Below are 12713 nucleotides of genomic sequence, written 5' to 3' on the forward strand. Positions count from 1 at the left end.
TGTTTGTGAAATTCCAAATAATATTTAATATGATGATGACATATGCAAAAAAAAGAGCTTGCACTGAAGGGGACAACATATCTTAGCTATCTTGGGATGTCTGTGAAAAACCCACAATTGATGTTCAATTGGAGGATCTAGGCTAACAACTTCCAAGTTTAAAGAGCAAATGAACAATTGAGAAAGATGTGCTTAGTAGAGTCAAAATTGGTTTTGCAAAGGTTATAAATATAAGGCAAGCAACAACCTTGAAGGCTCAAACTATCATAAGTGGGGAGCTTGTTATGATCGAGCCTCCAAACTAATAAGGATTTAGAATGAGGCACTTCATTCATCTATACCAACTCAGACCAATATCTAATGGAATTATGAGTATAGAAGTCATAAGCCTCGTGCAGGGATAAATGACTTGTAGGGTAATGAATCAAACAAAGTTGTTCCTCAAAATATTTAATGGGATAAGAATGTGTTTTGAAGCAATTAAGTAAGACTTGAAAATTCCACCTAAATGGTCCAAGGGATGTGCCACTGATCCTCCCCAATGAAATCTTTGACTATGTGGTTAAGCTTTAACAGTTTGTCCACTTCAATGTTAAGGTAGTGAGTGATGTTGGTTCCACACCACTTCAACAATCTCTGATGTCACTTGTTGACCAAATGACTCCAAACAATAAAGGGGAGAATTGTATATTTGAAATTAAAAAAAAAAATACAGACTTTGGTGATTAAAGCAATTATATTACACTTTGTTGATTAAAAAGTCAAAAGCAGATCCTAAGGATTCTGACACTACAACTATTAGTATGTAATAATTAGGATTAGAGTTTTGATTTTATTTCCTGTTTTAGGATAGGATAGCATTTATAGGGAATCAATTTTCAGCATTATTTAATTGTACAACATTAAATTCATTGCCATATATATATATATATATATATATATATACTAGTAATAAACCCGTGCGTTTGCACGGGTTCTTGTGTGGGACGCGCATTTGTTTTAAATGTACATTTTTTATTAGAAAAATATCTGGTACCTGTGAAAAAATAATAATTGAATGTATAGAAAAATGTCTCGTATTCGTGAAAAAATAATAATTGAATGTATAGAAAAAAATATGGTACCTGTGAAAAAAATAATAATTAAATGCGTAGAAAAAACTTCTATACCTGTGAAAAAAATAATAATTGAATGTTTAGAAAAATGTTCGGTACCCGTAAAAAATATTAATTAAATGTTTAAAAAAATGTCTGGTACTCGTGAAAAAGTAATAATTGAATGTATAGAAAAATGTCCAATACCCGTGAAAAAAATAATAATTGAATGTTTAGAAAAAAGCTGATACTCGTAAAAAATAATAATTGAATATATAGAAAAATGTTCGGTACCCGTGAAAAAAAATTGAATATATAAAAAAAATGTTCGGTACCCGTGAAAAAAATAATAATTGAATATATATAGAAAAATGTTCGGTACCCGTGAAAAAATAATAATTGAATGTTTAGAAAAACGTCTGGTACCCGTGAAAAAATAATAATTTTAATATATAGCAAAATGTCTGATACCCGTAAAAAATAATAATTAAATGTATAGAAAAATGTCTGGTACCCGTAAAACTGGAATAAATTGGATAACTGTTGAGTCCTATCTACTAATGTTTTTTAAAATCTAAAAATATAAAAAAAAAATTAAAAATAAACAATTTTTTAGTTGGTTTATAAAAAATAAATTATAATTTTATTCTTAACTTAAATAAAAGATAAATAATTTAGGTATATTATATTTATGTTTTTTTGAAAATAAAAAATAAATTTATTAAGATGATGGAGATTTTGAAGAACTTGAATTTTCCATTTATAAAATGTTTTATGGAATTCCTAACACACTAATGTAAGACTTGATTTCATTCGAATCAAATAAAACTTAAAAAACACACCTTTAATTTCATTCTACATGTTTATGTATATTTCTGTCGGTGTCACCTTCTTAATTTTAGTTTGTTTCAACCTCATGTATCTTTTGTTTCCATTACATTCTCTTTAATTTCAATTTATTTCTATATGTATCAAAATTATATTACTAATTATATAAAAATATTAAAGATCTTATATAATACACACTAATATGAAGAAACAACAAAAAGTACAGTTACACATAGCATAAAAGTGTTTTAATAGAAACTTTATGTAAAAAGTGATTGAATTTGCCAAGCTACACAATTGAAAGAATAATAGATGTAGTTTACAATTGAGAATTTGGACTACACGATTGAACAGGCGGTATAACCATTGTCCATTGGACCCAATTCATGCAATTAATTTTAGACAGTTGCAGCTGGTTTACACCTCTGCAACTTCTCAAGTTTTTTTGTCACCAAGGACTCAGTCCGGTTTGCGGCGTATTCGTCATGGCTGCAGCTGTGTCGATATTATTTTTTATCATTCTGGCGTTATGCTGCGGGAGTGTTTTTACCGTGCAGGTGGGGTTCGGAGCGGCTGCTGTATCGACTGAGAATTTAAAAGAGAGAAGATTTGAATCCAATAAATCACATCAAATTAAATTTAGGTATCAAGATGGATTCAGTATAACATCACTGTATAAGTAAATTGAATACATATCAATACACAAACAATTTTTTAATAATGCAGGTTGTCTTTTGTTGTACAAAATCATTTAAAGCATATAATCTTTAGATATAGTAGTACTTTGGTGTTTAAGCAAAAGAATATGCTTGTGATATTGCATCCCTTTCCGGCCTACCAAAATTTGGTGCAACACAGTGATGTTCACCATTCAGAAAAGGTGTATTTTCATCAACTTGAGACGTGCCAGCAGTGGAGAATTTAGACATGAGATTTGTCCCAACAGAATCGAGATTGAAGACCTTTTTCGGTATTTTAAATTCATGAATACTTTGGCAAGGAATTGAGCCTTCCAACATTATCGTAATTATCTTTCCTTCTGAAACTATACGCTGGATTGTTGTTGGTTTACTTGCGAAGATGTTAACTCAGATAGCCGGGTTCTGGCAATTGAATGATCACCATGCGACTGTTGCGATTTATGACGTTTAGCGCAGGATTGTTTTATGAATACAAATCTTCGTGCTCTAGCTTTCTTGGCCAAGTATATGGGGGATGTGTTATCCATTGTTGAAGTTAGTTGTTTTTATCTGTCTCATATAACAATGCAATAAGAAATTAAAGTAAAGGAAAACATTTCCATAGCTTCCATGAAAAGATAAAGATGTTTAAGAAGTAAGATATACATACCTGCAATTGGAATCAAGACAACATCTAAAATGTAATTAAGAATAAACATGAACATTGGTTATGATCAAAAAATGAAACATTCTAAACATTATATATACCACAAAGTAATTATGAGAGTTTATCCTTATGACAAATTCTACTTTTGTAACTGGAAACCAGCATCCCCCTGGGGAGTCTTGCATTCAAATAACCTGGGCAGGAATTCTAGAACCAATGCAGAAAAAGAAGTTATGAAAGTCTCCAGAAATAGCATCAACCAAAGTAGCAAGAGGATTGTTGGCACCACCATGAAAAAGCTTAGAAAGAAAAGCATAAAAGAACATGTTGGCTATGGAAAAAGAAAACTTCACAATCTCAGCAAGATGGGAATGAGAAAAGCTCATGTTTTTTATTACGAATGATTTTAGAAGAACACCAGAGCATACCCACATGAAAGATAGAGCAAAATCTGATACAAGCAAATTTTTTCTTCCCATGGTGACACTACCACCGCCTCCCTAATTTATCTTGCTGGTGCATGCTATGATTTGAAGTCTGAGACTGCTGATTTGAAAGAGTATGATGTTGAAGTTGCTGGTGTTGTGCACTGATGCTCCACTGTTGTTGATGCTGCTGCTGTAGCTGAGCCAGTTTCAACTACATATACAAAAATAAAATAAAAAACTTTCAGAAGATGCAAATTATGAATTGTTGCTTGAACAACAGGACTACACTTATTCAAGCATTGAAGAGTTTTTCTACAATTAGGATCCAGCAAGCAGTTAAGTACTATTCAAGTTCCTATAAGAGAGTGATGACGATGACACAAAAGCAACAGGACTACCCAATATTTTTCCAAATATACTTCCTTTCACTTCATTATGAATATCATAGCCTCCTAATCTGTTCTTCAAATCTGGCGAAGAGTCGAAGCATATTACATTTTCAATAGTTCTTGTGTTGATTTTAATCCAGTTAACCGACTCTTTGTTTGTAACATCAACAATCACTAATATATCTGCCTTTAGTAATTCGCTTTGGAGCCTCATGGCCGTTTATTCATTAGATCGAATGCATTCGTCAGTAAATACAAGAAGTTCATATCCTTATCAGTGTTACCAAATGTTAATAAGTGTAAAAAGAAGATAACTGTTGATGACTTCTAAATTATAGGTACAATTAAAGATGACAATATAGGAAGAAGATACCAAACCTCAAAAACCAAGACCTCTTGGTATAATGACTTTTCCTTGAATAATATCTTCTCTACTTTGATTGAATGGGCTTTTCCTAATGATAGAAACACACCAAAGCCATCAATAGTCATCATATACTCACACACATAGACTTATGATCTGGTTATTTGCCAAATTACCTGTTCGATCAAACACCTTCATTGGCTCACCATCACCTGCAAATAAGAAAGGTAAAAAGAATAACAAATAACAGTTCAAAAAGTTCCAGTAACAACACAAACTTAGAGGCATATTCAGAATCAGGTAAATTACAAACACAAAGAAGCAATAAAATAATATGTTTTCACCTTCAACCGACCAATGATACACCGATGTCTGAGTGACTATGCCTAACATCTCTGCGGTTATCCACTTCCAAAACACAACCTAAAGAAAATGAAACACATGATAATCAATAGTAACCACAGATATAATCCAACTCATCAATGGCACAACACGCACATTCAAATCCAAATCATTAACAAATCCGCACCTGTTGAGTGACTTGATATGATTTCATCTTCGTTTTCGTTTCAATATGAAATACTTGCAAATGATCCTGAGTAGTTCCAGAAACTTGAGCTACATTGACAATACCACATTCAAATTAAATAAAAAAAATCCACATGGATTCATCAAATCTAACTCCCTATGGCTAACAAAATAATTTCCTGTCACAATTTTAGGATCTACAAATCTAATTAACAATCACATTACGTAATCCGTAAAGAAAGCTGGCATATATGATTATTGTAGTTGACACCCGATGTCTGAACAAAAATATTTCCACCAGAATTCTCATCACCTTGACTTACATTCTCCTTTTTATGCTTCCTCTCATGTAGTATATACTTATCTGATTTCTAGACACACTCAAATGTAACGCAATCATCATCATTACTAACAGGATAGAACTCTCTACACACCTGATACAATAGTATACATCAGAACAGATGAAGAAAAAATAGATTAGCATATAAATTTTATTTTTGATACATACTCGTGTCCCGACAAAAAAACAATCAAACATTCCCTGTATTAGATCATTGTGGCAATTTACATGACCTATTAACCAATTATTTAAACTTGAAAAGTTAGATCAAATGCAAACGTGAGACTAAAAGATATAATACAGAGTAGAGCCAATGAAATCCACCTGAACCAAATTTTGATTATGACTTTTATAAATAGCCAAAGTAAGTTCTCATGTCAGTTTAAAGCAATACTACGTTTATGAACAAAGCAGGTTAATGAACTATTCACGCTGATGCATTATTCTACTGAATAGAAAAAAATTGCAATACACCAAATGCTAACTAATGCTTTTATATATATATTGAATGAAACTATTAAAGTACAATCTATAGCTAGAAAAATATTTAGTACCTTCAGTAAAATGAATCAATAACTCTAACTCCATATAGTTTTAAATTCAGTTACTATGGAAGTACAATGACTATTACATAATAAACCATACCAATCCACATAAGATTGAAAAGTACTCCTTAGTCCATAATTGTGTACCAATTACTATACTATTGTAAGTACTCCAACATTTTAATCTCTAATATTGTAAGATGGAAAGAATTATCACTGAGATAATCTGCATAGTTAATGCCTAAATTTGGAATCTCAAAAACCCGTGCGAACCTATGCAAACATCGAGAAAGTTTTGACCAATCTTGTAACCATTGAAGCTTTATCAGTATATTTAATTTCTCCCGTTACCCGTTACCCATTGCAGAAGCTTTATGAAAGCATATGATATCACCATTGTCTAACTGCATTCATTCACACCTAAAAATCAAAGGGAAAAAGGTTTAAAAAAATATATTTCAGAAGAGTAATACTAACATACCAAAATTACTGCATTTGTTAAAACTTGTGAAACAAAGAAATAAGTTGCCATATGCCCGTTCACCGACTCCTTTTCTCCTTTGCTGAGACATTTTATCAAACACCATGCGTGCAATAAAGAAAGTGTAAAATAAACTAACACATTAGCCTTTAAAGAATTCAATTAAATATAGCTTAAAGTTAAAACTTACAAAGTTACTCCAAACTTACTATTACCTGTTATTTGAGTTATCAATCAAAAGGGCATGCCACTCCAAATTTGAAATCTACACCTATAAACAACATCAGAAAAAAAAAAAAGATAAAGTTGGAATCGAATCTGTTTCAGAATAATAATCGTCGTCTGCTGTGAACCAACACCGGCATAGTGTAAAACCTACTCTTTTAAACAACCAATTTCTTCCTTGGACAACCTCTCTGTAATAACCTACAATAACCCAAGATTCAAAACCCATAAAGATTACATTTTTCCAATGAATATAACAAAACAAAGAAAATCCATGATTCAAAATCCAAAAAATATTGAATTTTTCCAACAAAAATACAAAAAGAAAGAAAACCCTAAAATTGAAATCTCAATAACTATCAAACATACCATTGAATCAGCAGATGTGGATTATTTAGACCCCAAACGGTGGATGCCGATCACAAATGCGACGAAAGCAAACTGACATCTATAGGAAGACTTCGAGCCGTTCTTTTGCCTTCGGCTAGAGTTTCGTTAGCAATATTGTTAATAACAAATGTAGATTTGTTTTTGAAATCATAAAGTCATGTCGTAGAAGACAGAAGAAAAAAAAAGGAAGAACAAAGAAGATTAGAAGACAGAAGAGGAAGAATGAAGAAGGAAGAAAGAAGAGAGAAGGATGTGCTAGAGAGAGAAATAGAAAAGAAATTAAAATATTTGGAAATGCTTGTATTTGGCTTTGTTCAAAAAAAAACGTGATAGCATGAAGTATTTTGGGAGCATAGGAAAGGCAAGTAAGCTGTCCACGTGGAGCAACATGGAAGCAAAGGGGCAGTTAGGTCTTTTCCAGAGCATCTAACTTTCTTATATTGTAGATATATATATATATATATATATATATATATATATATATATATATATATATATATATATATATATATATATATATATATATATATATATATATATATATATATATATATATATATATATATATATATATATATATATATATATATATATATATCCAATGGTTATATGAAAATGAGTAAGTTATATATCCAATGGTTGTTATTACATTCTCATATAACTTACTCATTTTCATATAACCATTGGATATATATATATATATATATATATATATATATATATATATATATATATATATATATATATATATATATATATATATATATATATATATATATATAACAATCAAGTGAATAAAATAATCAATTTTCCGCTTAGTATCAGAGTTAGATTTGAATCATTCTTAATCTCTTTCATCGACCCAACCACGGGAGAAGAGAAAACAAAAGACACACCCATAGAGACTGACATAAATTTTGACAGCTCATTAGATGGGGTTGCACTTCTCGTCACTAGTCATAAGTTAAATGGCCAAATTTACCTTCATTGAAAAAGGTGTGTCTTACTCGTTCTTCAAGAAAAAGGAAAGAGAAATATGTTATAGAGAATTCAAAATAACCTAAGAAAGGAGACCCGGCCTCTAAAAGTGGCAACAAGAAAAAAATTTAGTCATGTCATGGATCCTCAAATCTATGAAAAATAAAATTGGAGACAATTTCATGTATTATGATAATGCCAAAGAGATGTGGGATGCAGTTAAAGAACCAAACTCCAATATAGACAACACATTTTTCACCTTCGAAGTTAAAAGCCTCGTCCATGATCTAAAACATGGGAATTCCTCTATCACAAACTACTTCAACAACCTTAGTCGGCATTGGCAGCAATCGAAGACCTGTGAAAAGGTGGAATAGAATCATCCTTTCAGCAAAGAACAAGTGGAATCACTGTAAAAAATGCTCCAACAAACTATTATTAATGCAGGAAAAAGTGGTACAACTGCATTCATACAAAATGTAAATTTTTACATGTTTTACCCACTAGCAAAGTTAAACCAAAATCATGGATCATAGATTTTTATATAACTATATTTAACAAGTATTCTCCATGTTATGATAAATTCACTATTAACATTGCTAATGTCACCTAGTCAAAGGTTACTAGTTGATCTGTACCTGATCAGAAGAGTCGTCAAGGCCTGCTCGGATGCTGGTCTTCGTGAAGTGAAGGGGGGGTGTACCTGCAAGGTACTCCGATGCCAAAGTGAGTAGAGGAGCAAAGGAGAGCGAGTACAAGCTAAGGTTAGAAGTGAATTCAATCCCTGACCCTCTACTGAGAGAGGGTATTTATAGCCCTCAGCGCTGGGCCATGATCACGCTAGTGGGCTGGATTCCCAGGCCCAACTAGGAGACTGCCAGGTTTCCTGGGAGGAAATATCTGAGGTGCGTGATGCCCTCTGTCCTGGTTAACCGCTCCGGAATCCAAGGGAGACGCGGTCTTATAGGGGCCACGTGGACTCCGTAGTATTCGGAGGATTGGATATGAAGGAGTCCTGCGAGGAGCAGGGTCCTCGGCGAGGAGGGCGCTCGCGGAGAGCAGGGTCCTCGGGAGGGATGTCAGCGGGGAGCACCCATGCCGAGCAAGGAGGTGACGAGCACCATTTCACATGGTGGAGAGTGCAACCTGGTTTGGGCCTCGAAGGTCCAGTGGGCCGAAGCTGCATTGGGCCTAATTCTTGGCCCAGTCCAGAACAGGAGCCCCCCAAGTTGGAGTCGTCTGGTCAAGAGGCTGCGACTTTGTTGATGCTCGGTTACGCGATGATGTGCGTCCTCGGTGGGGTAGGGACTCGTCGAGTGGGTCCGCCTGGACGGGCATGTCTTTGGGAGTCCGAGCGGAAAGGTGCGCGTGTGACGCACGTGCTGACGTGGCATAGGTAATGATTGCCTAGGGGCTAGGTGGCGGCGCATGGGAGGCAGTGTCATACGGCGCGACGTTTCGTCTCCCGAGCTTTTCCTTATAAAAGGGGGTGAACCCCCTCATTTTAAACATTTTTTCTCTCTCTTCGCGTGCTCGGCTTCTAAAAACGCTCCTCGGAGGTAGCTAATTATCTTTGCAGTTCGTGACAACCCGAGTTCTCGCCGAGGATTTCAATCCGACCACCCTCGTCATGTCATCATCAGGTATGTTCACCAACCACTCGCCGTTTTTATGTTTTGCCTTGCTGTTTCGGGAGCAAGCGGCCTTCTGCCGTTATTGCTGTCCTCGCCACCTACGTCGGCTGGGTCTTGCGCGTAGTCGGTGTTCCTTCTTCGGGTTATCCAAGCGATGCCCGGGGTTGAGCTTGTAGGCTAGAGGTCCGGGGGTTGCTTCCGCTTTTTGTTAAGTTTTTTGGCGTGGGTCCTCGGCTGGCGGATGGGCGTATCCTCGATGAGGGGTTTAGCTGGGGGCTCTTCGCTCCTGCTCTACCCTTTCGCTTGTGTTGTGGTGGAAGGGTGGATTTGATGGACCGTCGAATTCATTTTTTCCCTCTGCATGCAGGTGCATCTGATTCGAGTGCCAGCTCGGGGTCTAGTTCAGAGTCCGGCTCGTGGGCCAGCGGTTCGGGAGAGACGGCCGCTAGTAGCTCTGATGTTGAAATAATCGAGGTCCAAAGTACCCCGCCTTCGACTACCGTCGAGGAGGATCAAGAAAATTCCCCTGAAGCCGAGGGGGGCGTTTCTCCCATGCCGCTCTTCGATTATGATTGTCCCAATGAGACGAGCTGGGTAGCCGACGAACCGCTGGCGGTGGTGTCCCGGTATACTGAATCATTGCACGGGGCTCACCGAGAGATTGAAATTCGGGGTGACGGTGAAGAGTTGAATTACCAAGTAGGCTGCCCGTCTCCGGAGGAGCGTATCTGCTCTCGTTTTGACGGGGACAGCTTTGCCATGTACGAGTACGTGTTCAAGGAGCTCGGCTTCCGCCTTCCTTTCAGCGGCTTCCAAGTTTCTCTGTTGGCGTCCCTTGCTTTGTCCCCGTCCCAGCTTCACCCGAACGCATTTGCCTTTATGAGGGCGTTTGAGATCGTCTGTGACTTCTTAGGTGTCGGGGCCACGACCGCCTTGTTCGGACGCTATTTCCGGGTACAGAGGCAGGTGGCTGACGGGCGCTATAGCTGGGTTTCTTTCAGGAATGCCGAGCGGAAGCTTTTCAAAATGCATACCGACTCCGTCAAGGATTTCAAGGATCGATATTACCTCGTCCGGCCGCACAGCCCGGCTGTGTACGCGGCTTTGACCGACATAGTGGAAGCTCGGGATTCAGACGGTGTATTGGTCCGGGATGAAAAAGGGGAGGTAGTGCAGGAGTTTTGTACGGTGTTCCCTTTCTTCTGGTGGAAGGGTCACTTCTCGGCTCCCCCCAAAAATTACGCCTGGGAGGAAGAGGATTTGGACGAGCAGGACGCAGCCTCTTACTCGGTTCTGTGCAAGTATGTGGACAATTTTACTATGTCCCAATGGGTGACGAAGGATGGGAACCCCGTTTTAGGTGAGGACGGCGTGCCGATAGTGGAGGCCCGTGGAATCAACGTCAAGGCCTTGCTATCCTGTAAAACTGCCGAGGAGATGCACGCACTGTTAGGTTATGCTCGGGTGTTCGTCTTGACTTTCTGTTAATTTTTTGGTGTCTTTACTAACTTGTTTCGTTTTTCCTTGCAGAGGCCATGCCAAAGAAAGAAGACAAAATACTGAAAATGGTGACCCAAGACGCGAGGAAGCTCCGGCAGCAGCAGAAGAAAGGCTGAGGGGCAACTGCGGGCGATCAGTCGGGTTCGGCTGGATCTCCCCGGGTGCTTGTGGAGGGTGAAAGGTCTCCTAAGAGGCCCCGTCCTTCCGAGATGAGCCGCGAGGAGGGGTCTACCCGGAGGTCCGACCGTACCTTTGTGCTGCCTCCCTGCTTTAAGGACGGGGGTTACTTTGATAGGGTTCCCATGGCCACTTCTCCGGATGAGGCTCGTCGGGTAGATTCTATGGATTCCCCTGCTCTTCTCAAGCAACTGGCGAGTGATGGCGCCGCCGTCATGAGGGTCTTGGAGATGACCTAAGTGTTGGCCAGCCGAAGCTCGATTTCTCCCGAGGAGCTGCGCAAAGCTGAGTCGGAGAAGAAAAATGTCGTGTAGGATGCCAATCGGTTGAAGGCTGATAGGGAGAAGCTGAAGAAGAAAGTTGATGAGGCCCTGAAGCAGAAGGACGAGGAGATCGAGGCGGAGAAGAAGAAGGTTGCTGATCTTCAGCGGGAGTGGGCACCATCGGACGAGGAGTTCCCCGATGTGGCGGTGCTGAAGTCTCGGGCGGAGTTTGTCGAGAAGATAAACGAGATGAAGCTGAGTCTTGCCGAGATGGCCGAAGCGGGGTTTGACTGCGCAGTTCGGCAGTTGAGGGTTCTGAATCCCGGCCTGAAGGAAGACAACATCGGGGTCTCGTCGAGGATTGTTGATGGGGCCGTGGTGCCCGAGTCTCCCGGGGACGATGAATGATCAATCTTTTTTAATTGTTGGGCCTGCGTGCCTGTCTTTGTCGGCCTGCGTGCCGTTTTTATTTTGTGTGTTGGGGCCTGCGTGCCCGTCATTTTTTGTAACTTCTGGATATCGCCGGCCAATTTGGTCGGCCTTTAATATTATTCCTTTGCTTTCGTTGATTGGTGTTTCAAATGATTTGTTATTGCATGTTCGTTGACGTTTGATAACTGTGCTCGGGTTTCGCTTGCCCCGAGGAGGTATTCTGATACTTCGAAATATTTTTGTATGTTTGTTGGGTTGGACTATGCTCGGCCTAGATTGTCTTTCGGGTGTGAGGGGTACAACCCGGTTGCGCAGAGCAGGTGTGCGCTATAAGCGAGTACGAGGCCGTCGTCGGGGCCAAGTGCTCGCGGCGTGAACGTTCCCATCGCGAGCTGGGGTTCTGCCTTTCAGGTACTGCCACGGTGGGTCTAGGTGTAGAGTTCCCCGTGCGGCCGGTCCTATTTCTCGGTAGATGGATCCGACGGTTGTTGTCATGGAGTGATCGCGCCCGTACCACGGCGCGAGTCCGTTCCCGGGGTGCTCCTCGTGTTGGGAGGGAACGAACGGGGTACGTTGGTGCTTCTAGCTGTAATAACGTCTGAGTTTCTCAGCGTTCCATGGTCGAGCAAGTCTTTCGCCGAGGAGGTTTTCGAGGTAATAAGCCCCGTTCTCAGTTTTATCGTAAACTCGGTATGGGCCTTCCCAGTTCGGGGCGAGTTTACCTTCGCGTGAGTCCTTCATGTTTCTGCGGAGTACCAAGGCGCCGACCT

The 12713-nt window shown here is 38.9% G+C and overlaps 1 protein-coding gene and 1 long non-coding RNA gene across 2 annotated transcripts; one reads left to right on the top strand and one right to left on the bottom strand.

The window, feature by feature from the left end:
• Positions 1-6263: 6263 nt before the first annotated feature.
• On the bottom strand, positions 6264-7200 carry LOC131594179 (uncharacterized). The gene is made up of 4 exons (XR_009281300.1): positions 6939-7200; positions 6724-6770; positions 6560-6615; positions 6264-6426 (listed from the first exon to the last, which is right to left on the bottom strand). It is a non-coding gene; the product is annotated as an uncharacterized LOC131594179 (long non-coding RNA).
• A 4080-nt stretch (positions 7201-11280) lies between these two features.
• LOC131598618 (uncharacterized) lies at positions 11281-11919 on the top strand. The gene is made up of 2 exons (XM_058871201.1): positions 11281-11469; positions 11563-11919. The coding sequence occupies exons 1-2, from the start codon at positions 11281-11283 to the stop codon at positions 11917-11919; spliced, it is 546 nt and encodes a 181-aa protein (XP_058727184.1).
• Positions 11920-12713: the final 794 nt, after the last annotated feature.

This window comes from Vicia villosa, linkage group LG4 (assembly GCF_029867415.1).
Source record: "Vicia villosa cultivar HV-30 ecotype Madison, WI linkage group LG4, Vvil1.0, whole genome shotgun sequence".
In the NCBI taxonomy this organism is placed as follows: domain Eukaryota; kingdom Viridiplantae; phylum Streptophyta; class Magnoliopsida; order Fabales; family Fabaceae; genus Vicia; species Vicia villosa.

What these genes read in the sequence shown, in the direction of transcription:
- LOC131598618 (XM_058871201.1), top strand. Translation starts at nt 11,281, where the DNA reads ATGAGCCGCGAGGAGGGGTCTACCCGGAGGTCCGACCGTACCTTTGTG. An exon ending in ATGGCGCCGCCGTCATGAGG is followed by an intron (nt 11,470 to 11,562) that starts GTCTTGGAGATG and finishes AATGTCGTGTAG; the next exon opens with GATGCCAATCGGTTGAAGGC.